The sequence below is a fragment of the Pan paniscus genome, chromosome 13 (assembly GCF_029289425.2).
Source record: "Pan paniscus chromosome 13, NHGRI_mPanPan1-v2.0_pri, whole genome shotgun sequence".
Taxonomy (NCBI): domain Eukaryota; kingdom Metazoa; phylum Chordata; class Mammalia; order Primates; family Hominidae; genus Pan; species Pan paniscus.
In genome coordinates this window covers 78,599,664-78,627,500 of record NC_073262.2, presented here as the reverse complement: position 1 = coordinate 78,627,500, position 27,837 = coordinate 78,599,664, and the positions used below count along the sequence as shown (strand labels likewise).

At 35.9% G+C, this 27,837-nt stretch overlaps 1 protein-coding gene across 5 annotated transcripts in view; it reads left to right on the top strand.

The window, feature by feature from the left end:
* Positions 1–27,837, top strand: part of LNPK (lunapark, ER junction formation factor) — a 101,542-nt gene that overhangs the window by 46,847 nt on the left and 26,858 nt on the right. For 4 of the 5 annotated variants that reach the window (XM_055108797.2, XM_008968513.6, XM_014344021.5 and 1 more), the window contains one exon: positions 21,934–22,146. The exons of the other annotated variant lie outside the window; for it this stretch is intronic. In XM_055108797.2, the coding sequence (XP_054964772.1) occupies positions 21,934–22,146 (213 nt within the window). The remainder of the gene's footprint in view (positions 1–21,933; positions 22,147–27,837) is intronic. 5 annotated transcript variants of the gene reach the window in all.

Here is a 27,837-nt window from a genome sequence, read left to right as displayed (position 1 = left end):
TCTTCTAGGGTTTTTATGGTTTTAGGTCTAACGTTTAAGTCTTTAATCCATCTTGAATTGATTTTTGTATAAGGTGTAAGGAAGGGATCCAGTTTCAGCTTTCTACATATGGCTAGCCAGTTTTCCCAGCACCTTTCTTTAATAATATAGTTTGTAAGGGTTTTATTGCAATATAGAATATGTTACTTTTAAAAATTTAACTTCAATTTTTGCAACCCCCCAGAATTATAACCTGCTTTGTAAAGGTAGGATGACATTTAGATCTTTGAAAGGAAATATTTTTATAAGTATTCACAAAGATCATGGATATTAAATAAGTCATAATAGGTTTAAGTTTTCTGATTGGCAGGGCTATATGGGAAGAATTCCCTCTACCTCCACATTTTCCATAATTAGGATTTTGGTTCATAGAAATATTAACCTATTTTTTTTTTTATTTTGAAGCCTTCACTTTTGCAAAAAGTAAAAGTTCACATATGATTAAAATGAATTAGGGATATATACTTGTAATGAAACTCCTACTTTCATAACCAGTTTAAATTTTTCTGCAATATATATACTTTCTAGTAAATACAAAAACATTTTTTGGCCTATAAAGCAGATTTCTATAATTTCTAAAGCATTTTGTATAACTGGTACTAATTTTTCAAGAATATCTATGTCTGTCTGTCTGTCTGTCTGTCTGTCTGTCTATCTATCTATCTATCTATCTATCTATCTATCTATCTAATCTATCAATCAAGAGACAAAGTTTCGCTCTGTCCCCCAGGCTGGAGTGCAGTGGCACAATCTAAGTTCACTGCAACCTTGGCTTCCCAGGTTCAAGTGGTCCTCCCGCCTCAGCCTCCCAAGTAGCTGGGATTACAAGTATGTGTCACCGCACCTAGCTAATGTTTGTATTTTTAGTAGAGATGGGGTTTCACCATGTTGGCTCAGCTGGTCTTGAACTCCTGACCTCAAGTGATCTGCCCACCTCGGCCTCCCAAAGTGTTGAGATTACAGACGTGAGCCACCATGCTCAGCCAAGAATATTTTTTAGTTAAACTCTTAGAAGCAGAGAATAGAAATATTATTTCTAGGGGTGGAGAGCAGGGATGGGAGAAATGGGGAAATGTTAGTCAAAGGATACAAAATTTCAGTTATTTAGGTGAATAACTTCAGGAGATTTAAGTACAGCATGGTGACAATACTAATACTGTGTTATATACTTGAAATTTGCTAAGAAAGTAGCTCTTGTGTTAACACACACACACATACACACACACACACATGCACAGACACACACATAAAGGTAACTGAGTTTTTGGATTTGTTAATTAGCTTGACTATAGTAATCTTTTCCCAAAAATACGTTAAAAATGACCTTAGTGAATGTATTTTTAAAATGTGATATTTTGTAGAAAGCTGTTTGCTATTACTTTTTACTAATGTATGTTCTGTCTTATTAAAGAACAAAATTATGATCCCCTTTACTAACATTCTTAAGTATTTATTGATATTTAGGCAACATAATTATTTTAAAAATCTAAATTTATCTTTTCTTAGTAACGTTTGAAACCCAAATAATTTTTTTCCTTCTGATGTCTTATTGAAATTATAGAAAAATGACTGCTGATCTGTCTAGCCGTCATTTTTCTATAATGCATGCTTTGGATTCCTGTGACATTGCTTTCGGATATTCTTTTAGGAAGAATTAACGTTTAGCTATAATATTGAATAACTGTTATGTGCAGACAATATGGGAATAAAGAAGTAAATGTAACATGGTTTTTGACCTTATGCTTATGACCTAATTTTTTTATTTTAAAAAATACTTCTTCTGGGGTACACTATTGTAGTGTTCTTTGTTCTTCCAAGTATGTAGTAATTAATTGCTGTTTGGAATTTTTTCTTAACTTAAAAAAAATTCTAAATTATATCCCAGCTTTATTCTACTTTTTGAGAATTATACTTCAGTTTTGTGTTTAATTTACTCGTGTTGAATATCTCTTAGTTCCTATCATTTCTGTAGGTGACTTAGTCATTAACTTTAATTTCCATATTTCCGTGAATTTGAAGTCAGGTCTTTATTTTTTTGCTGAACTGCTGTTTTCTCGTTTTCTTTCTTATTGTTTTTAGAATTTAGCGTGTTTCTAAACTTTAACAATAGAAAGTGGAAAACAAATACTAAAAGATATATGTATGTACCTATGTGCCCTTGAAAAGATCTTTCCAAAATGAATCTGATTGTGATATCCTTATCTTAGTAACTCTCCTGCATGATTGCTGAATCAGAACTTTGATTCATGTGTACTAGGCATCTTTCTTTTTATTTTTTGTTAAGTTGTTCATGATGAATATTATTGATTATACACTTTGAGGATAGTATTTTTTGATTTGCTGAGGTTTAACACTAAAGGGAGTATCATGTTTACCAGATAATTACCCTCAACTAACCTAGTCTCTACACTCTCATCCCAATAGACTTTATTTTTTAGAATAATTTTAGATGTATACAAAAATAGCAAAGATAATATAAATACTCCCACCTACTCCTGTGCTGAGTTTCTCTTATATTAACATGTGGTACATTTGTTAACAGTTTGATACTTTATTGTTAACTAAAGTCCATAGTTTATTCATATTTCCTTAGTTTTTATCTGATGTCTTTTTAGTTCTAGGATCCCATCCAGATACAACATTACATTCTGTTGTCTTGTCTTCTTAGGCTTCTTTTGGCTCTGACAGTTTCTCAGGCTTTCCTTGTTTTTGATGACTTTGACAGTTTTTCCCCAACTCTTTTCAATAAGGAATTTTTATCTATGGGTGCTTAATCTTAGAAAATCAGGGCCATCACTTGATATGAAGGAATAACCAAACATAAAAGTAAACATATGTATATATACACATTAAATGGAATTATTTTCTGCTTAGATGCTTAGTATTCTAGTTCTGTAGAAATTATAGACTGGGAGATGGAAAGACTTAATGTCTTTAGTAGATTAAAATGTAATAGTTTGGATGTAAGTGAAAAATAGAATTTGCCACAGTGTAAATTCCTGAATAATTTCTATAGATTTCTAAAGAAATCTAGATATTTGGAACTGGTGAAAATTAAACTTGTCTTTAAGGTTTTAATTGGTATACAGAACTAAATTTCATTTTTATGCACTACTGTCTGATTTATTCTTTTTTTTTTTTTTCAATAAATGTTTACTGAGTGCTATCTGCCAGGTACATTTTAGGCCCTGGTGATACAGTAGTGAACAAAACAGGTAAAAACATTTCTCTCCCTTTGTGGGGAGTGAGGAGATAGATAGACAGTAAATTACTGTTAGGAGAAAATAAAGAAAGGATGGTGAATAGGGTGTACCTTGAGTGAGGGCAGGTTGACATTTAAAACAGGATTGTCAGGGAACACCTCATTGATAAGGTGACATTTGATGAAAGAAATGAGAGTATGAGCCATTTAGATACACCTGAGGGAAGCACATTCCAGATAGAGGAATCAGTAAGTGCAAAGACCCTGCGTGAAGAGCATGTCTGTAGAATAGCAGGGAGGCCTGTATGACTGGACTAGACTGAGCAAGGGGGAGAGTAGGAAGAGTGGCAGTGAGAAAAGTAACAAGGGAGCATCTCATGTAGGGCCTTCAGTTCTCAATTAGGTTTTTTTTTTTCTTCTAAGAAATTTTGTTTTGTTTTGAGCAGAGTATTGACATGGTCTCAATGATGTCTTAAAAGGAAGTCTACTGTATTGAGAAGAGGCTGCAGAGGGAGCAAAAGTGAAAGCAGGAAGATTAATTAGGAAGCTACTGCAGTAATGTAGGAAAGTATTTGATGATGGCTTAGACCAGGGATATCCAATCCCTAGGCTACACCGGAAGAATTGTCTTGAGCTACATATAAAATACACTAACACTAATGATAGCTGATGCTAAAAAAAAAAAAAATCTCATAATGTTTTAAGAAAATTTACAAATTTGTGTTTCGTTACATTCAAAGCCATCCTGGGCCACAAGCAGCCTGTGGGCTATGGGTTGGACAAGCTTGGTTTAGACCTTGGATAGTAATATTGGAGGTGGTTTTAAAAAATAATTAACTAGGCCAGGCATGGTGGCTCACGCCTGTAATCCCAGCACTTTGGGAGCGGGCGGATAACTTGAGGTCAGGAGTTCAAGACCAGCCTGGTCAACATGGTGAAACCCCATCTCTACTAAAAATACAAAAATTAGCCAGGCGTGGTGGTGGGTACCTGTAATCTCGCTCCTCGGGAGGCTGAGGCAGGAGAATCACTTGAACCCGGGAGGTGGAGTTGGCAGTGAACCGAGATTGTGCCACTGCACTCCATCCTGGGCAACAGAGCAAGACTCTGTCTCAAACACAAACAAACTAATTTTTTATATTTTTTAAAACTGAATTTCCTCTTTCTCTTCACCCCAGCTTAAGGTGGTTTGTGAAATAGTCAGATTCTGTATATATTTTTAAAATAGAACCCAAAAGATTTATTGATGCATTGGATATGGAGTCAAAGAAGGAGGAGTCAAGGATGACCTTAAAGATTTTGGCCTGAGTAACTGGAAAGATGGAGTTGCCATTTACTGAGATGGTGGAAAGTGCCTTTTTGGAGGGGGTCTGAGATGGAGTGGTGAAGAACAGGGTTGATTTTGGACATGTTTTGTTTGAGATACCTATTAGACATCCAACTAGAGATTTCAAGAAAGCAGTCGAATACGTGTCTGGCAAACAGGAATTATCTGGGCTGGAGATACAAGTTTGGGTGTCATTAGTATGTGGATGGCATTAAAACAGTGAGACTGGATGAGGCTACCAAGGAAGTTACTACAGAGGAAGAAGATGAGAGGACCAAGGGTCATGCTTTAGCATACTCTTGCATTAAGATGTTAGGATAAGGAAGAAGAACCAGGAACAGAGACTGAGAAGAAGTGGCCAGTGACATGGGTAACCCAGGAGAGTATGGAGCCTGGACACTAAGTGAAGAGAGTGTTTCAAGGTTGTGATCATCTGTGACAAATACTGCTGCTGAGTAAGTTGAGGGTCGAGAATTGACCACTGATTGTAGCAATAAAGAGGCCCTTGGTGACCTTGAAAAGTTTTAGTAAAAGGATGGGAGCAAAAGCCTGGTTAGAAAGGATGGGAGTAGAAAAGTTACATACAATGAGAAGAGACAACTCTTGAGTAAAAGGGAGTAGAGAAATGGGTAACTGGAGGGGCAAGCATTTCCTGAGTGCGGGCGAGCTTACCGTATGAGAGAAAAGATAGCATGTTTGTGTGTTACTGCAAATCGCCCAGAAGACGTGAAATATTTTTTTTTAAATGAAGAAAAGAGGTTTAATTGACTCACAGTTCTGCAGATTGTACAGGCAGCATGGCTGGGAGGCCTCAGGAAACCTACAATCATGGCGGAAGGGTGAAGGGGAAGCAAGTATGTCCTACATGGAGGAGTAGGAGAGACAGCACAAAAGAGGAAGTGCTACACACTTCTAAACAAACAGGTCTCATGAGAACTCACTCGCTATCAGGAGAACAGCCAGGAGGAAATCCATCCCCATGATCCAATCACCTCCCACCAGGTCCCTTCCCAAACATTGGGAATTATAATTCAACATGAGATTTGGGTGGGGACACAGAGCCAAGCCATATCAGGGTTTATGTTTCATTTTGTCTATCTGGCTTGATTGACCATTGTAGCAGGGATGTTATGTATATTGGAAAATGCATCAGGCAGGCGTAAGTAATCTCTGTTTTCTTGGGATTTTAGTAAAGTTATTAAATAGAAGACATCATGCATCACTATGATCTGCAATAGTATATTTTTTTGCTATAATTCAATTTTATTTATTTTATTATACTTTAAGCTCTAGGGTACATGTGCACAACATGCAGGTTTGTTACATATGTATACATGTAACATGTTGGTATGCTTCACCCGTTAACTCATCATTTACATTGGGTAGTTCTCTTCATGCCATCCCTCCCCCCTCCCCACACCTCACGACAGGCCCCGGTATGTGATGTTCCCCACCCTGTGTCCAAGTGTTCTCATTGTTCAATTCCCACCTATGAGTGAGAACATGCAGTGTTTGGTTTTCGGTCCTTGTGATAGTTTGCTCAGAATGATGGTTTCCAGCTTCATCCATGTCCCTACAAAGGACATGAACTCATCCTTTTTTATGGCTGCATAGTATTCTATGGTGTATATGTGCCACATTTTCTTAATCCAGTTTATCATTGATGGACATTTGGGTTGGTTCCAAGTCTTTGCTATTGTGAATAGTGCCGCAGTAAACATACATGTGCGTGTGTCTTTATAGTAGCATGATTTATAATCCTTTGGGTATATACCCAGTAATGGGATGGCTGGGTCAAATGGTATTTCTAGTTCTACATCATTGAGGAATTGCCACACTGTCTTTGACAATGGTTGAACTAGTTTACACTCCCACCAACAGTGTAAAAGTGTTCCTATTTCTCCACATTCTCTCCAGCACCTGTTGTTTCCTGACTTTTTAATGATCGCCATTCTAACTGGTGTGAGATGGTACATCATTGTGGTTTTGATTTGCATTTCTCTGATGACCAGTGATGATGAGCATTTTTTCATGTGTCTGTTGGCTGCATAAATGTCTTTTGAGAAGTGTCTGTTCATATCGTTTGCCCACTTTTTGATAGGGTTGTTTGATTTTTTTCTTGTAAATTTGTTTAAGTTCTTTGTAGATTCTGGATATCTTTGTCAGATGGGTAGATTGCAAAAATTTTCTCCCATTCTGTAGATTGCATGTTCAGTCTGATGGTAGTTTCTTCTGCTGTGCAGAAGCTCTTTAGTTTAATTAGATCCCATTTGTCTATTGTGGCTTTTGTTGCCATTGCTTTTAGTGTTTTAGTCATGAAGTCCTTGCCCATGCCTGTGTCCTGAATGGTATTGCCTAGGTTTTCTTCTAGGTTTTTTATGGTTTTAGGTCTAACATTTAAGTCTTTAATACATCTTGAATTAATTTTTTGTATAAGGTGTAAGGAAGGGATGCAGTTTCAGCTTTCTGCATATGGCTAGCCAGTTTTCCCAGCACCATTTATTAAACAGGGAATCTTTTCCCCATTTCTTGTTTTTGTCAGGTTTGTCAAAGATCAGATGGTTGTAGATGTGTGGTGTTATTTCTGAGGCCTCTGTTCTGTTCCATTGGTCTATATATCTGTTTTGGTACGAGTACCATGCTGTTTTGGATACTGTAGCCTTGTAGTATAGTTTGAAGTCAGGAAGTGTGATGCCTCCAGCTTTGCTCTTTTTGCTTAGGATTGTCTTGGCAATGCAGGCTCTTTTTTGGTTCCATATGAACTTTAAAATAGTTTTTTCCAATTCTGCGAAGAAAGTCACTGGTAGCTTGATGGGGATGGCATTGAATCTATAAATTACCTTGGGCAGTGTGTCCATTTTCACGATATTGATTCTTCCTATCCATGAGCATGGAATGTTCTTCTATTTGTTTGTGTCCTCTTTTATTTTGTTGAGTAGTGGTTTGTAGTTCTCCTTGAAGAGGTCATTCACATCTCTTGTAAGTTGGATTCCTAGGTATTTTATTCTCTTTGAAGCAATTGTGAATGGGAGTTCACTCATGATTTGGTTCTCTGTTTGTCTGTTAATGGTGTATAGGAATGCTTGTGATTTTTGCACATTGATTTTGTATCCTGAGACTTTGCTGAAATTGCTTATCAGCTTAGGGAGATTTTGGGCTGAGATGATGGGGTTTTCTAAATACACAAGCATGTCATCTGCAAAAAGGGACAATTTGACTTCCTCTTTTCCTAATTGAATACCCTTTATTTCTTTTTCCTGCCTGATTGCCTTGGCCAGAACTTCCAACCCTATGTTGAATAGGAGTGGTGAGAGAGGGCATCCCTGCCTTGTGCCAGTTTTCAAAGGGAATGCTTCCAGTTTTTGCCCATTCAATATGATATTTGCTGTAGGTTTGTCATAAATAGCTCTTATTATTTTGAGACACGTCCCATCAATACCTAGTTTATTGAGAGTTTTTAGCATGAAGGGCTGTTGAATTTTGTGAAGGCCTTTTCTGCATCTATTGAGATAATCATGTGGTTTTTGTCTTTGGTTCTGTTTGTGTGGTGGATTACATTTATTGATTTGCATATGTTGAACCAGGCTCGCATACCAGGGATGAAGCCAACTTGATCGTCATGGATAAGCTTTTTGATGTGCTGCTGGATTCAGTTCACCAGTATTTTATTCAGGATTTTTGCATCGATGTTCATCAGGGATATTGGTCTAAAATTCTCTCTTTTTGTTGTGTCTCTGCCAGGCTTTGGTATCAGGCTGATGCTGGCCTCATAAAATGAGTTAGGGAGGATTCCCTCCTTTTGTATTGTTTGGAATAGTTTCAGAAGGAATGGTGCCAGCTTCTCTTTGTACCTCTGGTAGAATTCAGCTGTGAATTCATTTGGTCCTGTAATTTTTTTGGTTGGTAGGCTATTATTGCCTCAATTTCAGAGCCTGTTATTAGTCTATTCAGGGATTCAGTTTCTTCCTGGTTTAGTCTTGGGAGGGTGTATGTGTCCAGGAATTTATCCATTTCTTTTAGATTTTCTAGTTTATTTGCATAGAGGTGTCTATAGTATTCTCTTATGGTAGTTTGTATTTCTGTGGGATCAGTGGTGATATCCCCTTTATCATTTTTATTGTGTCTATTTGATTCTTCTCTCTTTTCTTCTTTATTAGTCTTGCTAGTGGTCTATCTATTTTGTTGGTCTTTTCAAAAACCAGCTCCTGGAGTCACTGATTTTTTGAAGAGTTTTTTTGTGTCTGTATCTCCTTCAGTTCTGCTCTGATCTTAGTTATTTCTTGCCTTCTGCTAGCTTTTGAATGTGTTTGCTCTTGCTTCTCTAGTTCTTTTAATTGTGTTGTTAGCATGTCGATTTTAGATCTTCCCTGCTTTCTCTTGTGGGCATTTAGTGCTATAAATTTCCCTCTACACGCTGCTTTAAATGTGTCCCAGAGATTCTGATATGTTGTGTCTTTGTTCTCATTGGTTTCAAAGAACATCTTTATTTCTGCCTTCATTTTGTTATTTACCTAGTAGTCATTCAGGAGCAGGTTGTTCAGTTTCCATGTAGTTGTGTGGTTTTGAGTGAGATTGTTAATCCTGAGTTCTAATTTGATTGCACTGTGGTCTGAGAGACAGTTTGTTGTGATTTCTGTTCTTTTACATTTGCTGAGGAGTGCTTTATTTCCAACTATGTGATCAATTTTGGAGTAAGTGCGATGTGATGCTGAGAAGAATGTATATTCTGTTGATTTGGGGTGGAGAATTCTGTAGATCCCTATTAAGGCAGCTTGGTGCAGAGCTGAGTTCAAGTCCTGGATATCCTTGTTAACCTTCTGTCTCGTTGATCTGTCTAATATTGACAGTGGGGTGTTAAAGTCTCCCATTATTGTGTGGGAGTGTAAGTCTCTTTGTAGGTTGCTAAGGACTTACCTTATGAATCTGGGTGCTCCTGTGTTGGGTGCATATATATTTAGGATAGTTAGCTCTTCTTGTTGAATTGACTCCTTTACCATTATGTAATGGCCTTCTTTGTCTCTTTTGATCTTTGTTGGTTTAAAGTCTGTTTTCTCACAGACTAGAATTGTAACCCCTGCTTTTTTTTTGTTTTCCATTTGCTTGGTAGGTCTTCCTCCGTCCCTTTATTTTGAGCCTATATGTGTCTCTGCACGTGAAATGGGTTTCCTGAATACAGCACACTGATGGGTCTTGACTCTTTATCCAATTTGCCAGTCTGTGTCTTTTAATTGGGGCATTTAGCCCATTTACATTTAAGGTTAATATTGTTATATGTGAATTTGATCCTGTCATTATGATGTTAGCTGGTTATTTTGCTCGTTAGTTGATGCAGTTTCTTCCAAACATTAATAGTTGTTACAATTTGGCATGTTTTTGCAGTGGCTGGTACCGTTAGTTCCTTTCCATGTTTAGTGCTTCCTTCAGGAGCTCTTGTAAGGCAGGCCTGGTGGTGACAAAATCTCTCAGCATTTGCTTGTCTGTAAAGGATATTATTTCTCCTTCACTTATGAAGCTTAGTTTGGCTGGATATGAAATTCTGGGTTGAAAATTCTTTTAAGAATGTTGAATATTGACCCCCACTCTCTTCTGTCTCATAGTTTCTGCTGAGAGATCTGTTGTTAGTCTGTTGGGCTTCCCTTTGTGGGCAACTCGACTTTTCTCTCTGGCTGCACTTAACATTTTTTCCTGCATTTCAACCTTGGTGAATCTGACAATTACGTGTCTTGGGGTTGCTCTTGTCAAGGAGTATCTTTGTGGTATTCTCTGTATTTCCTGGATTTGAATGTTCACCTGCCTTGCTAGGTTGGGAAAGTTCTCCTGGATAATATCCTGAAGAGTGTTTTCCAGCTTGGTTCCATCCTCCCCATCACTTTCAGGTACACCAATGAAACGTAGATTTGGTCTTTTCACATAGTCCCATATTTCTTGGATGCTTTGTTCATTTCTTTTTACTCTTTTCTCTCTAAACTTCTCGCTTCATTTCATTCATTTGATCTTCAATCACTGATACCCTTTCTTCTGTTTGATCAAATCAGCTACTGAAGCTTGTGCATGCATCACGTAGTTCTCGTGCCATGGTTTTCAGCTCCATCAGGTCATTTAAGGTCTTCTCTATGCTGTTTATTCTAGTTAGCCATTTGTCTAATCTTTTTTCAAGGTTTATAGCTTCCTTGCGATGGGTTCGAACATCCTCCTTTAGCTTGGAGAAGTTTGTTATTACTGGCCTTCTGAAGCCTTCTTCTCTCAACTTGTCAAAATTGTTCTCCATCCAGCTTTGTTCCTTTGCTGGCAAGGAGCTGCGATCCTTTGGAAGAGAAGAGGTGCTCTGGTTTTTAGAATTTTCAGCTTTTCTGCTCTGGTTTCTCCCCATCTTTGTGGTTTTATCTACCTTTGGTATTTGATGATGGTGACCTATAGATGGGGTTTTGGTGTAGATGTCCTTTTTGTTGATGTTGATGCTATTCCTTTCTGTTTGTTAGTTTTCCTTCTAACAGTCAGGACCCTCAGCTGCAGGTCCGTTGCAGTTTGCTGGAGGTCCACTCCAGACCCTGTTTGCCTGGGTATCACCAGAGGAGGCTGCAGAGCAGCAAATATTGCTGCCTGATCCTTCCTCTGGACGCTTCGTCTCAGAGGGGCACCCGGCTGTATAAGGTGTCGGTCGACCCCTACTGGCAGGTGTCTCCCAGTTAGGCTACACAGTGGTCAGGGACCCACTTGAGGAGGCAGTCTGTCTGTTCTCAGAGCTCAAACTCCATGCTGGGAGAACCAGTGCTCTCTTCAGAGCTGTCAGACAGGGACGTTTTAAGTCTGCAGAAGTTTCTGCTGCCTTTTGTTCAGCAATGCCCTGCCCCCAGAGGTGGAGTCTACAGAGGCAGGCAGGCCTGGTTGAGCTGAGGTGGACTCCACCAAGTTCGAGCTTCCTGGCCCCTTTGTTTACCTACTCAAGCCTCAGCAATGGCAGACGCCCCTCCCCCACCCCAGGCTGCTGCCTTGCAGTTCGATCTCGGACTGCTGTGCCAGCAGTGAGCAAGGCTCCGTGAGCGTAGGATCCGCCAAACCAGGTACGGGATATAATCCCCTGGTGTGTGGTTTGCTCAGACTGTTGAAAAAGCACAGTATTAGGGTGGGAGTGTACCGATTTTCCAGGTAGTGTCTGTGACGGCTTCCCTTGGCTTGGAAAGGGAAATCTCCCGACTCCTTGCGCTTCCCAGGTGAGGCAATGCCCCGCCCTGCTTCAGCTCATCCTCTGTGGGCTGCACCCACTGGCCAACCAGTCCCAGTGAGATGAACCAGGTACCTCAGTTGGAAATCCAGAAATCACCCGTCTTCTGTGTTGATCGTGCTGGGAGCTGCAGACTGGAGCTGTTCCTATTCGGCCATCTTGGAATGATCTGCAATAGTGTCCATGTGGAATAATTAATGATGGAGGAGAGAGTAGGGAGAATTGATTTGGAACTGTCCATGAGTAGGCAAGAGGGGATGTGATCTAGTATACAAGTGGAGAAGTCGGCTTTTGACAAGTGTGTGATAGCTCATCTTTAGCAATGAGGAAAGTCTGAGAACATGGGAAGACATAGGTAGGTGGCTGGGTTCTTTTTTTGAGATGTTTTCTTTTTTTGAGATGAAGTCTCACTGTATCACCCAGGCTGGAGTGCAGTGGCATGATCTCGGCTTGCTGCAACCTCTGACTCCAAGGTTCAAGTGATTCTCCTGCCTCAGCTTCCTGAGTAGCTGGGATTACAGGTGCCCGCCATGACACCTGGCTAATTTTTGTAGTTTTAGTAGATACGGGGTTTCACCATGACAGCCAGGCTGGTCTCAAACTCTTGACCTCAAGTGATCTGCCCACCTCAGCCTCCCAAAGTTTTGGGATTATAGGTGTGAGCTACTGCGCCCAGCCAATTTTCTGATTGTATCTCTATTTTCTTAGTGAGGATGAGGTTGGGGGAGATAATGTTGGAGGCTTGAAGAAAAGGTATGGAATAATGCCAGGGGACTCTAAAGGCTACTTAAAATGAATAGTCATAAATTTAATGCAGGATTCTGTGTGCTTTTCCAGTTACAGTCACCCGTGTAGGTGCCAGCATGGAGTAGGCAAATGGTTGGTTTTAAGCAGGGTTGGGGTTTTGCCTCATGTGTTAGATAATTTGATAAGGGGGCCAGGAGCTGAAGTTGTTTGTAGGCGAGCCATTATCACAATGGATTATGGAATTTAAGATGATTATGAGGGAAATAAAGACATGAATGGTAGTGATGGACAGTCAAAAGGTGTTGGTAGTATTAATACAGGAATCCACAAACTGCAACCTGCAAATGTAGGCCAAGACCTGTGTTTTATGGTTCTTCAGCTTAGAATGTTTTCACATTTTCAAAGCATTCTAAAAAATAAAGAGTAAGAATATGCAACAGGAGCTTATGTGGTCTGCAAAGCCTAAAATGTTTATTATGTGGCTCTTTCCAAAAATGTTCACTGACCTATTAATAATTAATGGGTTATAGATCTTGCAGTTGGAGGAGGTAAGCTGAGAGGTTAGTGGTTGGAGAACAGGATGCTTAAACCTGAGAAGTGATCAGTTATTTCTGGTTGCAAAGTTATAGGAATAGGTTATCACCATAGGAGTGAATGATTGAAATAGGGAGAATGATCAGATTTTTGGAGGATGCCCTAAAAATGAAATCTTTTTTTTTTTTTTTTGAAGACATGGTCTCACTGTCACCCAGGCTGGAGTGCAGTGGTGTCATCATGGCTTACTGTGACCTCAACATCCTGGGCTCCAGCCATCCTCCCACCTCAGCCTCCTGAGTAGCTGGGACTACGAGTATGTACCACTGTGCCTAGCTAATTTTTTAACTTTTTGTAGAGATGGGGTTTCACTATGTTGCCCAGGCTGGTCTCGAACTCCTGGGCTCAAGTGATCCATCAGCCTCGGCCTCCCAAAGTGCTAGAATTACAGGCCTTAATCACCACGCCCAGCCTAAAAACAAATCCTTAAGTGACCCTCTTATTGTTTTCTAGGAGGAAACCACCTACACATTTTCTTTTGCCTTTTGTACTCAGCCCTGCACCTTTACTAATGAAATGTAACAAAAGAAAAGTCAATTGTATCTTGCCACAGCTAAATTCAAAATCAGTTATTTTTGCAGAGACATTTAATGGTTTTAGCAAATAGAGTACAACTTATTTCAGTAGGTTTTAGTTTACTCACTTGTGTTCCATAGCATGTATTGAAAATTAAAGTAGAAATTATAGATCTTTTTTTGATCTTTATACCAAATGGAGCAATACCTTATATTTTGCTGGTTTTTGGGCATGTGTTTGATTAAGAGAATGTGAAAAATGCCTTATAAAATAATAAATTCACCTTAACAAATTTGCCTTATAAGAAATTTGGATGTTCTTTACATAAGTATCAAATTTATACTGTTACAATTGTTTAGTATATAACAAACCATCCTGAAATTTAGTGATTTAACACAGCATTCTTTTTTTGCTCATGAAATTTGCTTGGCTAGGGTTTGGTGGAGACAGCTTATCTGTGTCTCACATCAGTTAGAGCTACTTTACTGAGCTAGAGGATCTACTATCAAGGTGGTTTACACAGCTGGCAAGTTGGTGCTGGCTGTTGTTTCCAAGTTGGTGCTGGCTGTTGTTTCTTCTCCACATGGACTTCTCTCGGGTCAGTTGAGCTTACTCTTCCCTGGTGGCAGGTTCCAAGACCAGGGAGCATAGGAGACAAAAAGTCCTGGATTCTGGCACAACGTTGTTCTCTTTGTCAAAGTCAGAGTACAATTTCAAGGGGAGGGTACACAGACACCCTCTGCTCTCGTTTGTTGAAAGGAGAATCAAAGGATTTTGGAGTCTTATTTTAAAACTGCCACATGTACTTTAATATAGATAACAAAGGCATTTCTATCCCAATCCAGTTTTCATTGTTTATCTCAAATGCCATCATCACTGTAAACCCTTTCTTCAGCCCATCTAGATGGGCTGAAGTTGTCAGTCCTCACCTCTTGTGAAGTCCTCACTTCACTCTATAGTACTTTGTTGGCTCCCGTTATATGGCATTTAGCTTGTATTAGAATATTTAGTGAGTTTGTTTTTCTCGTCTTAAAGATAGCTTGCTACCTCTGTATGCAACTCTGAATCCCCTTCAATGTGCTTATACTGGTGCTTTACTCTTAGTGGTTGCTTAATAAATGAGTTGAAGAAAATAAAAGTAAACATTTATTTTGGCATTGCTGTATTTTGTTTAAATGTTATAAAATAGTAATTTACCAAATAGGACCTTGGTGAACTGCAAGGTTCATGTTCTTTAATGTTGAGATTTCTAGAAGTTAGGCCAGATCAAAAATAAATTATTAAGGTGATAAAGGAAAGTAAATGTTAAGACAAGGAACTATAAAGCAAAATGTATTTTTAATTTGAAAAGCAGAACAAAAGAACAAACTCAACTAAAGGCTGGCAAGTGATATATATTATTATTAATAGAAAACTTTCTGCTTAAAGATAGCTTTTCTGTATGGACTTCTGAAGTTAAGCTGAGATTCTAAATGCAGCAGGCTGATTAGCAATCTTAATTCTATCTGCAATCTTTATCTGCCTTGCATGTAACATATTTACAGAATGGACAGGAAGATGGGGACGTTTTTGAGAGGCCATTTTCCTGTTTATCACTCCAAATAAGCTGGGTAATAGGCAGTTGGAAATTTAACATTGAAATGCAAGAGGAAAATAGATTGATTTCATAGGTGTTTATTAAGCTCATACTCTGTACCAGTTACCTTTCCCACATCATGTGTCTGCAGAGATGTAGTTCCTGCTTATTAGCTTTTGATTAAAAGGGGTATACACATGTAATAAACGGTATGGTAAGGACCAAAATGAAGATAGGCACGAATTACAATGCATTATAACTTTTAATAATAATTTGCTGTGAGAATAGGATTGAAAAAGTACTCTTCAGGTAAAGGATTTATTCCATGTGCAAGGACTGGAAGAGAGAAACAACTTCGCACCTCGAGGCACTACAAATATTGCCATATCCCTGAAAAAGGAAGGTAGGGGTCATATGAAGGAGGGATCAAATTATGAAGGGCTTTTTCTGCATCATTATGTAGTATAGTTCTGGAGTTCAGGACTTTATCTTATACACAACATATAAAGTCAATGGAGGCTTTGAATTTTACATCAAGTTAGCATTTTATGAAGAATTTTTTTTTTTTTTTTTTTTTTTTTTTTTTTTTTAGTAACATGGAGGTTATGTTGGATTGGAGAGAATATGACTGAGCCATAGAGAACAATTAGGAATATCATCTAATATAGTTAAAAGATAAAGGCCTGTACTAGATAAGGTTACAGCAATAGCGCTGAGGAAAAAGAAGAGATTTGAGAGATAATTCAGGAGTAGATTGATACAGGCAATCTACTGTATTTGGAAAGCGGGGCAGGGGTTGGGGGTGGGAGGAAGAATCAAGATGTGACCTACGTTTTTGTTTGGACAACTCTTAGGTGTTAGTATGTTAAGCCAGATAAAGAACATAATTGGAATACTGGTTTCTGTAGAAGATAATAAATTTACTTTTGGTTCTGTTGAATGGGAGTTATAGCAAGATGCTGAGGTTCATAGGTAGTTGATTATTTCATATGGAGCTCAGGAGAAAGGTTGAGGTTATAGATATACAGATTAGAAATAATTGGGAGGCATAGGTGATTATTATTGGAATATGAGATTGAGTGAAATTGCCCAGAGAGAGAAAATAGAGTAAGAGCACCTAAGACAGAACTACAGGGAACATTGACATTTAAGAGTAGATGAAGAAAGAAGAGCCCAGGAAAAAGAATGAATGATCAGAGTCAAAAGTAGAGCTAGATTGGTAGTAAGTAGAAGACTGAAATGAGGCCTTTGAATTTGACAGGTTGCATAACACAGAGAATATGGGCATTTTTGTCATAAAAACCAGAATTTGAATCCTGGCTCCATCTCTTATTTTACTGTGAGAATTTTAGCAAGTTACTTAGCCACTGAACTTTGGTTTCTTCTTTTGAAAACTGGGGATAGGAGTTACCCCAAAGGATTGATATAAATAGTAGATGAAATTAGTAAATTCATATATAGTGCCTAGCATGGTTCCTAGCAAAATAGGGATTTGATAAAGAGTAGCTATGTTAACGCAACATTAGTAGTGGTATTATAATGTTGTTGGTGACCAAAGCAGTGATACTTTCAGTGGTGGGTAATACTGTGGTAGCTAAAAAGGAGCACAAAAACCAGATTGAGTTGTGTTAAGAAGTGAAATGCAGAGAAGTTTTTTTTGTTTTGTTTTTCATAAAGCTTTGCCTCTATAGGAAGGAAGAGGTTATAAAGTCATTTTTTAGCAATAAAAAGACATTGACCTATTGAGAGTACAATTTTAATAGCGAAATAGGGTAGAAGCTGAATTTGGAGCAGCTTAGTATGAGTGGATGTGAACAGAAGATACAGTGACCATGGACTTCAGAAAGTTTTGAAAGTAGAAGGAAGAGATGTCTTTATTATTTTGATTATTTAAAGGAATTACATTCAAATAAGTTAAAAAATACAGAACTGAAAACAATAGAAATTTACCTGAAAATATATCCCTGTGCCCTAACTATAGTACTATAGTATAAAATTATACTATAGTATAATTTTTTTCACAATTACAAAAAGCAAAATTCACCCCAAGAGTTTCCACATTTGCATATGTGAATAGGCTTAAAGATTCCCCCACCCCCATTACTAAAATCCAATTTCTGAAATTTTCTCTTATGAGTCTTAGAACTGGACACAGGAGTTCAGAAAGCCTTTGACCAGTGCTAGGGAAAATATGAATATTGCCTTTGTAGTTTTGCCAACACTCATATTAAGGAAATTTGGAACCTAGTGGGGTTTTAGTTCACGTAAGGAGCAAGAAAAAACAAACAATCTCATCAAAAAGTGGGCTAAGAACATGAATAGACAATTCTCAAAAGAAAATATACAAATGGGCAACAAACATGAAAAAATGCTCAACATCACTAATGATCAGGGAAATGCAAATCAAAACCAAAATGCAGTACCACCTTACCCCTGCAAGAATGGCCATAATAAAAAAAATTAAAAAATAGTAGATGTTGGTGTGGGTGTGGTGAACAGGGAACACTTCTGCACTGCTGGTGGGAATGTAAACTAGTACAACCACTGTGGAAAACAGTATGGATATTTCCTTAAAAAATAAAAGTAGAACTACCATTTGATCCAGCAATCCCACGATGGAGTTTCTACCCAGAGGAAAATAAGTCATTACACGAAAAAGATACTTGCACATACATGTTTATAGCAGCACAATTCGCAATCACAAAAACGTGGAACCAACCCAAATGTCATCAACCAATGAGTGGATAAAGAAACTGAGAGAGAGAGATATTTTATATATATATATTTATATATATATATATATGAATGAATGAATGAATGATGGAATACTACTCAGCCATAAAAAGGAATGAATTAACAGCATTCACAGTGACCTGGATGAGATTGGAGACTATTACTCTAAGTGAAGTAACTCAGGAATGGAAAACCAAACATCGTATGTTCTCACTCATAAGTGGCAGCTAAGCTGTGAGGGTGCAAAGGCATAAGAATGACACAATGGACTTTGGGGACTCAGGGGAAAGGGCGGGAAGGGGATGGGAATAAAAGACTACAAATAGGTGCAGTGTATACTGTTTGGGTGATGGGTGCATGAAGATCTTAAAATCACCACTAAAGAACTTACTCATGTAATCAAACACCACCTGTTCCTCAGTAACCTATGGAAATAATAAAGGAACTGGTACTATTAGCTAGATGAAAATCCAGGCCTCCTAATTATTGTATGGTGTTCTTCCTACCACAGCTTGATAATAGAACAAAGACAAAACCTTCTAGCAGCATAAAAAGAGTATTTAAAAAATCTGATAAATTAAGGGACAAGTATTTGTATTATAAAACATTCATCCCAATATTATTTAATGGCAAGCTAGAATTATACATTTAAGTTTTTATATAAATTGTGAATTTATACATGTAAACGACTTCACAAATAACTACGGGAACATTTAATGTGTAAATTAGTATCTATATATTTTAAATAATTGCCTTAGAAATTCTAGATTGCTTAGTTTTTGATTTATAATAATCGTTGGAACCTTTAGATATGCACTATTTCTGCTAATAGTTATTGCCTGTTAAGTACTTCGCATGTGCTTTGGCTGAGTTCTTTGTCTTGATTTTCTCATTTAATCTTTACAACAACCATAAGATGTAAGTATTCGCATTATGAGAAAGCTGAACTGAGTGATATCATCAACTTGGAAAAGGTAGCATACGCATCTAGTAAACAGGGTGGAGCTAAAATTATGACCATTTGATCCCAGAGTCTTTGCTTTGCACAGCTATGCTGTTTTATCATTAATTTAAGCTTCTGTTTAATATAGTAGTTTTAAATATATATCATTTGGATTCTGTTTGCTTCATTTTTAATTGATATATAATTGTACATATTTTTGGGGTTACATACTTGCATACAATTTATGATGATTAAATCAAGGTAATTGGGATATCTATCACCTCAAACATTTATCTTTTATTTATGTTGAGAACTTTCCAGTTCTTCTCTTCTAGCTATTTTGAATGACACATTATTGTTAATTGTAGTCACCCTACTGTACTATCAAACACTAGCTCTTATTCCTTCTAACTATATTTTTGTACCCACTAACCAACCTTTATTCATAACCCTTAATAAGTAACCTCTTTGAAAAGAACTTGGTGATGGGTCTGTTTGCTTAGTTTCGAATTTAAACCTAATATAGGCATGTCATCATCCTCAGTGAGTATGATTTTTGTTGGGTCATTGATCATTGATGAGGGTGTTAAAACATACTACGGTTGAGAATTAACCTTATGGCATGCTCCTTATGATTTTTTGCCAGATTCATGTGGAATGCTTGGTGGCTCTTTTGGGGGCTTTGTATCTTACGTTTAAGGCAGGAAATGTTGAACATATCTAATATGACTATTTTGTTGAGTACTGGAAACTTTTTAGAGTAATTAATACAAAACTTTATGAATCACAAGTAGTTAAAAGTAGATAAATCTGAGGTATTTTAAATTGAGACTACCAGAATATTTTATAATAGTTTGACAAATACAGATTTGGTACCTTGTTATTTTGAACTATTGAAGATATTGTAACCCTTGATACTTGCTTTTCCTTTGAAAATGATGAAACTACATTTTCTCCCTTTTGTAACTCTGCTATAACATTTTCCCCCTTTGCCTAAATTTAGATTTAGAATTATTAAGGTACGTCTCTTTTATGGAATGCTTGACATGGTGTCCTTTGTTAGCTAGTCTCCTTTCAGTGGTGTACTAGTGATAGTAAAAGCATTTCAGGTAATTTTCACTGGGTAAATGCACATTTAGAGGAAGTAGTCTCAAGTCTTCGTGAAGAGGAAGGATAATAGCTGCTTTTATATAGTCTAATAAATGCTAAACTTTCATTTATCTGGAAGAAAAATGCCACTTTTTGAGTTATGCTTTACCTGAAAGTTGGCTGAAAAATGATTTACAGTATTTGATGCCTTATTTTTAAATGAGTAGTTTAAATTATCAAATCCTAATATGATTTTATTGATTTCAGTACCTTTTGCAGCATTTAATGGCTTTCCTAATATGCAACCACCTATTAAGGTGCTCCTTGTGAGTAAAAAATAAAGTTAGCAGCTAATTTGCAGACGTTAGGATATGATTTGTTCAGGTAACAGCTGAAATTTTCTATATAAATTGCATGGAAAGTAGCAAAATATAAAGATGGTTCCATTTATATAATGATACTGTGCTTATAATTTATTATTGCCATGGCTTGGTTAAAGACTAAATTGTGAACCAATGGAAAATTAGTTGATGCCAGTAATTTTAGCTAAAATCATTTGAAAATACTTAGTTGTGTACAAAAACTGTCATCTGAAATAAGTATTCATTAAATGTGAGCTATCAGTTTACAGACATTATCATATTTAATTCTCATAACAATTAGTTAATATTATTATCCTGATTTTACAGATAAAATAACAGGTTTATCAAAGTTAAGTAACCTATCTGAAGTCATGTAGCCAGAGCCAGGATTCCAACCAAATCTTTCTAACTGCAGGGCCCCGGTTCTTAGCTAGTAGACTAGATTGGGATGAACTAAGATCTGATGCTAGAGCTGTACTTTCAATTGCGATGAACTTTCATGTAATTCTTTAACTGTCAAATAGAGTCCAAGTGTTTTGCTTCTGGACATATGTATTTTTACTATTTATGCCAATTATAAATAACTTACTTAGTTTCAGCTCACTAATTCAGGATTTGTGATAATTTAATGTGATAGGTAGAATTGAAAAAGTATAAAGGCTTCTTTATGTGAAATCTTACCACTGACATTCAAGTAAAATATTGGTGGGAATAGAGAATAATAGAATTCAATTTTACGTTACTGAGTACAAGTCATGAAACTTTTTTTGTAAAGAGCCAGATAGTAAATATAGTTAAATGGCCCTGAGAGCCATATGGTCTCTGTTGCAACTACTCTACTCTTCTAAAGCAGCCATAGACAATCTGTAAACAAAAGAACTGGCCTGTGTTCTAATAAAACTACAAAAGCAGGCGGCAGCCTGAATTTGGCATGTTTGCTGACCCCTGTTACAGAGAATCTTGTAATTTCTGTAACTATAAGCTAAGATGTATTAATGATGAAACATTGTTTATATGGAGTAGATCTGTTGAATGTTTTGGCCAAAACAAATTTGCCAAAAGGATAGCAATACCATAAAGGAGAATGGAAATGGTACCTAATAGTAAAAATACTTTTTCAGCATTTCTATGACTACTTAGATTAATTACTTTGATAATTCCAGAATATACTTATTCACTTATCACTTAGTTTTTAGTTTTTTAAATCTTGAAAAACAAATCTGCAATTTGGAGTTTTCACTAATTCTGATAAACTTTCTTTCCTTTATTATGATGAGGACGATTACTTTAAAAAGACATGGCACATAATTGGGTGATTTTATTTTACTGGATTTGTTTTGAAAAGTGGTATCAGTAGCTACACTTAGATCATGGCTTGTTGTGTAAACATGTACAGTTGAACTGTAAGTTCAGAAATAGAGTACTTTGTTTTCAATGTCACATATTATAGATTTATTATTATAAGTAATTTTGACACTGCAATGCCTTTTGGGGCGTAAAATTTTAATAAATATAAATTGTTTGTGATACTGGCTAATATGGTATATTGGAAATTAAGTCTAGTATGTACTTACTCTTCTCAGAGATTCGTCAGCGAACTGCAGCTCAAAGAAACCTTTCTCCAACACCAGCAAGCCCTAACCAAGGCCCTCCTCCACAAGTTCCAGTATCTCCTGGACCACCAAAGGACAGTTCTGCCCCTGGTGGACCCCCAGAAAGGACTGTTACTCCAGCCCTATCATCAAATGTGTTACCAAGACATCTTGGATCCCCTGCTACTTCAGTGCCTGGAATGGGTAAACAGAGCACTTAATGTTATTTACCGTTTATATTGTTTTCTCTGGTTACCAATAAAACGGGCCATTTTCAGATGGTATGGAAATGGCATTTCATTTGGAAATAGCAGAGCAGTTATCTGATTAAGCAGGAGTTCCATATTCAATTAGCCATAACTCTTTACAGCTGGCACCTTGTGATACTGAAACCTATTTCTTGAGCTCATTTAACTGTTATGGCTTCTTTGTTTAAATAGCAATAAAACTTTGTATTATTCTGTAGCCAACAGTACAGCATATCTTTTTATATTCAACTTTAGAATGCCTCCAGATTTATGTAAAACAGGGATAGAAGAAAACACTTTTGGAATGTATTGATGTTTTTTGCTCAACTCCATATATTTTTAAACATCACAACATATTTCAGGAATAATACTCCTGTATTGTATACTTTTGTTAATGTGGGCTAGTAGATTTTTTTTTTTAAGGCATAGAACCTTAGTATTTTCTGATAGATATTTTATAAAGCTCTATTAAATGAACATATTCTCTTTATTTCATAGATTATCTCTTTTCACTGTGGTGGATCTCTAGGGGAAGATCCCATTCTGAAGTGTAATAGACTATAGTACCCTCCAGTTTCTTTTGGAGTGTGACTGGGGCATGGAAGTCCACTGCTTTAGCACAGATCACATTGTTTTATGTAGATTTCCATTTCATATTGTTGCATATGTTAGTAAATTATTTATTTTGTTTTAGATTATTCTAATGTAGATTACTTTGTTATTTCATGACTAATTACTAATATATAATTAATAATGATTTTGAGGCTAGGCAGTAGCTGATATCAGGTAATCAGAGTATTTGTGTAGTAAAATCAATAAAAAATGAAAATGTCACTTAGTACAGTAGATGTTTTTCCTGTTTTCCTTCAAAAATGCAGCATAAGATTTTAGAAGACTAAAAAAACTCTTCATTTATTAACAAATTAAGAATACTGACTATAAATGAAATGTATACAAATCTTAAAACTTTTAAAATAGTTACGTAAAACAATACTTTTAAATTTGACATATAATGACAATACTTAAGGCAGCCATATATTTTATGAAATTGAGAAAAGTTAAATGATTGAAAATTACTAATGTTTCTGTTGTTATCTGGTTGATTTGAGATACCCATGATTTGTAAATTAAAATTCCTGGTTGTTTAATGAAAGAACTTTTTTGGGTGCGAATGTATGGATTATATACATTTGTATATCTAACTTATTTTAAGCAAAAAGTTTAGCAACATATAAAGTAATAAAAATTGTATTGCACGTGTAAGAATAGGGCTATAGAAGGAATAATAGCCTAGATTTTATGATCATGTAAATATAACATGTTTTACTGAAGTTTTTAATTAGTTTCTGTGTGAAAGACTGTTTAAATTGTACATTATCAAAAATGTGAATGAGTTAAATAATTTATTATAAAGAAGATTAAATACTTAGTTTTTTCTTTATGCCATATTTGTGGAAGAGAATCAATTAATGTGTATTACCACAGAGCTCCCATATGTTTGAAAATTAATAACCAGCAGGTACTTGATAATTTGCCAAGCTGTGTAAAAATGACCAGTATTCCTACAATGATTGCTTTTGATGTTTGTGTTAATTACCATTGTCTATAACAGCATGCATATAAAGATGCATGTGCAAGAGGTTTAAGATATTTTTATGAAATCTATTATTTCATGTATCCAGATTCTTTTGTGGATATGTTCACTTTAAATATGTAGAAGTAAAATACTCTTGCAAGTTAAGTTGGCTTAAATACTTTCCAAATCTAATTTGGCTTGCTTATTCAAGTTGAAAATTTGATAATGAGGGATGACCATGTCTGGATTCAAGTTTATTTTTTGATGATAATAATTGAATGTTGTTAGCACAAGTAAACCAATAACTTAGCTGATGGAATCTTTTTATTTTATTTATTTTTTTTTTTGAGACAGAGTCTTGTTCTGTTGCCCAGGCTGGAGTGCAGTGTCATGGATCTTGGCTCACTGCAACCTCTGCCTTACGGGTTCAAGCAATTCTCCTGCCTCAGCCTGCCGAGTAGCTGGGATTACAGGTGGGCACCACCAGGCCTGGCTAATTTTTGTATTTTTAGTAGGAGTTTCGCCGTATTGGCCAGGCCGTTCTCAGACTCCTGACCTCAGGTGATCTGCCCACTTTGGTCTCCCAAAGTGCTGGGATTACAGGTGTGAGCCACTGTGCCCTGCCAGTGATGGAAACTTAAAAGTGTATTTGAGAGCCGGGCACGGTGGCTCATGCCTGTAATCCCAGCACTTTGGGAGGCGGAGATGGGAAGATCACCTGAGGTCAGGAGTTCAAGACCAGCCTGACTAACGCGGTGAAACCTCGTCTCTACTAAAAATACAAAAATTAGCCGGGCCTGGTGGCAGGTGCCTGTATTCCCAGCTACTTGGGAGGCTGAGGCAGGAGAATTGCTGGAACCTGGGAGGTGGAGGTTACAGTGAACTGAGATATCGCCACTGTGTCTCAAAAAAAAAAAACAAAGTGTACTTGATTTCTAATACTAAGAACTTGGTCTAGAACCTAACTTTTATTTACTAATAGCTATAATTTTGACATCAGTTACCCTTTTATAGATGGTAATAGCCTTTAAGTTTGTGATTATTTACAAATCAAATTTCCTTTTTATTCATTTAAATTATAAGAATTTAGTATAATGTAGTATTGCTATCCTAAAGCCATCTTGAATACTTGAAAGATTTTGTCATAGCCATTTTGAAACCCTTGTATCCCTATATTGCAGGGCATCTTCCAACAGGGTTCCATTTTGTTTCAGAGTCTTCTATGAAGTCTGCATGTAAACCTCCATTGCTGCCCACCTTATCATGTTCATTCTGTCTTGTTTTACAAAGGCAAACATCACATTTTATTTTATTCTGTCACTGTCTTCTCAGTGCCTTCTGTGTTGTCTCAATTCAGAGTATCTCCTGCAAATAGTTCTCTTTCAGTTTTCAGAGGTTATAGGGTTACAATTCATAACGTTTGAATGTGTAACTCTTTATTTTTGTTATTATTTTTATATAAAATAAAAATTATTAACTAAATTTTATGTGTTATTCTTCCACTCCCAACTCACCATTAGTATCTTATGATATTGTCTAATTTATTACATGAACACAGTATATTTCTCTTCACTTATTTATGTCATTAATTTCTTTCAGCAATGTTTTGTAGTGTTTGGTGTATAGATTTTGCACATTTTTTTGGTTAAATTTACATCTAATTTCATATTTTAATGCTATTGTAAATGGTATTGTTTTATTAACTATTTCCAACTGGTTATTGCTAGTATATAGAAATACAATTGATTTTTGTATATTGCTCTTGTATCCTATAACCTTGATAAACTAATTTATTGGCTCTAGTTAGTATAACTTTTTTGTAGATTACATAGTATTTTCTACATAGACAGCCACATTGTCTGAATAAAGAAAATTCTACTTCTCCCTTTCCAATCTGGTTTTCTTCTATTTATTTTTCTTACCTTATTATATGAGCTATAACCTTCAGTACAATGGTAATAGAAGTGCTAGGAGTGGACATCCTTGCCTTTTTGTTGGTCTTAGGGGAAAAGCAATTATTCTTTCACAGTTTTGCATGATGTTAGCTCTAGGGTTTTTTGTTTTAATAAATACTCCTTATCAGCTTGAAGTGCCCATCTATTCTTAGTTAGCTGAAGGTTTTCTTTTAAATCAGTAATAGATTGTGTATTTTTTCAAATGCTCTTTCTACATCTATTGAGATGTTTATATTGGGCTTTGTTTCTTTGTTTTAATGCCTGTTCATATAGTGAGTTACATTGATTTTTAAATGTTAAACTAACTTGCTTTCCTGGAATAAATCTCACGTGATCATGATGAATTATCTTATATGCATATTGTTGGCTTCGATTTGCTAATATTTTGTTAAAAATGTTTATATCAATACTCATTAGGAATATTGGTCTGTGGTTTTTTTGTTTATTTTTTCCTTGTCATATCTTTGTCTGGTTTTGTTATCAGAGTTATGTTGGTTTCATTTCATAACAGTATGAGTAAGTATTCCCTATTCAATTCTCTGGACAATTTGTGTAGAATTGGTATTATTTCTTCCTTAATTTAAATGTTTCCTTAATTTTAAAGATATGACCAGTTGAAGCATCTGGGCCTGGTTTTTTTTTTTTTTTTTCTTCTGAGAGAAAAAGGTGTTTTTTTTTTTAACTAAAAATTCAGTTTCTTTAAGAAAAACTGTGACCAATATCACACATGATCGTAGGGGCAAAAATTCCTAACAAAATTTTAACATAATTATTTTTATCTTCTTGAGTGAACTTCGGTAGTTTGGTAGTCTTTCAAGGAATTCGTCCATTTTATCTAACCTGTAGAATTTATTGGCATTAAGTTGCTTGTAATAGTCCCTAATTATTCTTTTAATGTTTTTACAATCCAGAGTTATGGCATTTTTCTCCTTTCTGATATTAATAGTTTGTATCTTCTTTTTTTTTTTTCCTGATTAGTCTGGCTAGAGGTTAACAATTATATTGATCTTTTCAAAGAACCAGCTTTTCTTTATTATTTTTGTATTTTCTGTTGTATTAATTTCCTCTCTGATCTTTATTATTTCTTTTATTCTGTACTTTGGGTTTCATTTGCTCTTCTTTTTTAGTTTCTTAATGTGGAAGCTGAAATTATGGATTTTAGTCCTATCTTCTTTTGTAATATAGGTGTTTAATATTATAAATTTTTTCTTTTAAGTATTGCTTTAGCTGCATATTATAAATTTTGATTTTTTTTCCATTTTCATTCAGTTCAAAATACTTTCTAATTTTAATTTTTTCTTTGAATCCTGGGTTATTCAAATGTATGTTATTTAGTCACCAAATATTTGGAGATTTTTCAGATGTTTATCTGCTGCTGATTTCTAATTTAATTATTTTGTTAGAAAACATACATTGTGTTACGTGAATCTTCTTATGTGTATTGATACTTGTTTTATGTCTGAGAATGCCATGTATTGGTAAATGTTTTATATTTACTTGAAAGAACATGTATATGTCATGGGCGATTGGTTCCAGGATCCCCCAGTGGATACTGGAATCCACGGATGCTCAAATCTCTTAAAAGAAATGGCATAGTATTTGCATATAATCTATACATATCCTTCCATATACTTTAAATCATCTCTAGATTACATATAATGCATAATAGAGTGCAGTCAGTTATCTTTTAAGGTGATTTAAATAATAAAAAGTCATATATTTACCCACATGATAACTGTTTTAGATTCTTTATTCCTTTGTGTAGATCTTGCTTTCCATCTGCTATCACTTTCCTTCTGCCTGAAGGACTTCTTTTTAACATTTCTTGTGTTGTTCTTCTAGTGATGAATTCTTTCAGTTTTGTATATCTGTAAAAGTCTTCATTTAAAAAAGATGCTCATACTGGATATAACATTTTTGACAGTTTTTTTCTTTCAGAACTTTAAACATACTGTTTCATCGTTTTCTGGTTTGCGTCTTTTCTGATGAGAAGTCTGCTGTCATTCTTATCTTTTTCTCTGTACATAATGTATTTTTTGTTGTTGTTGTTGTTGTTTTAAGATTTCTCTCTCTCTCTCTTCTTTTTCTTTTTCTTTTTTTTTTTTTTTGAGATGGA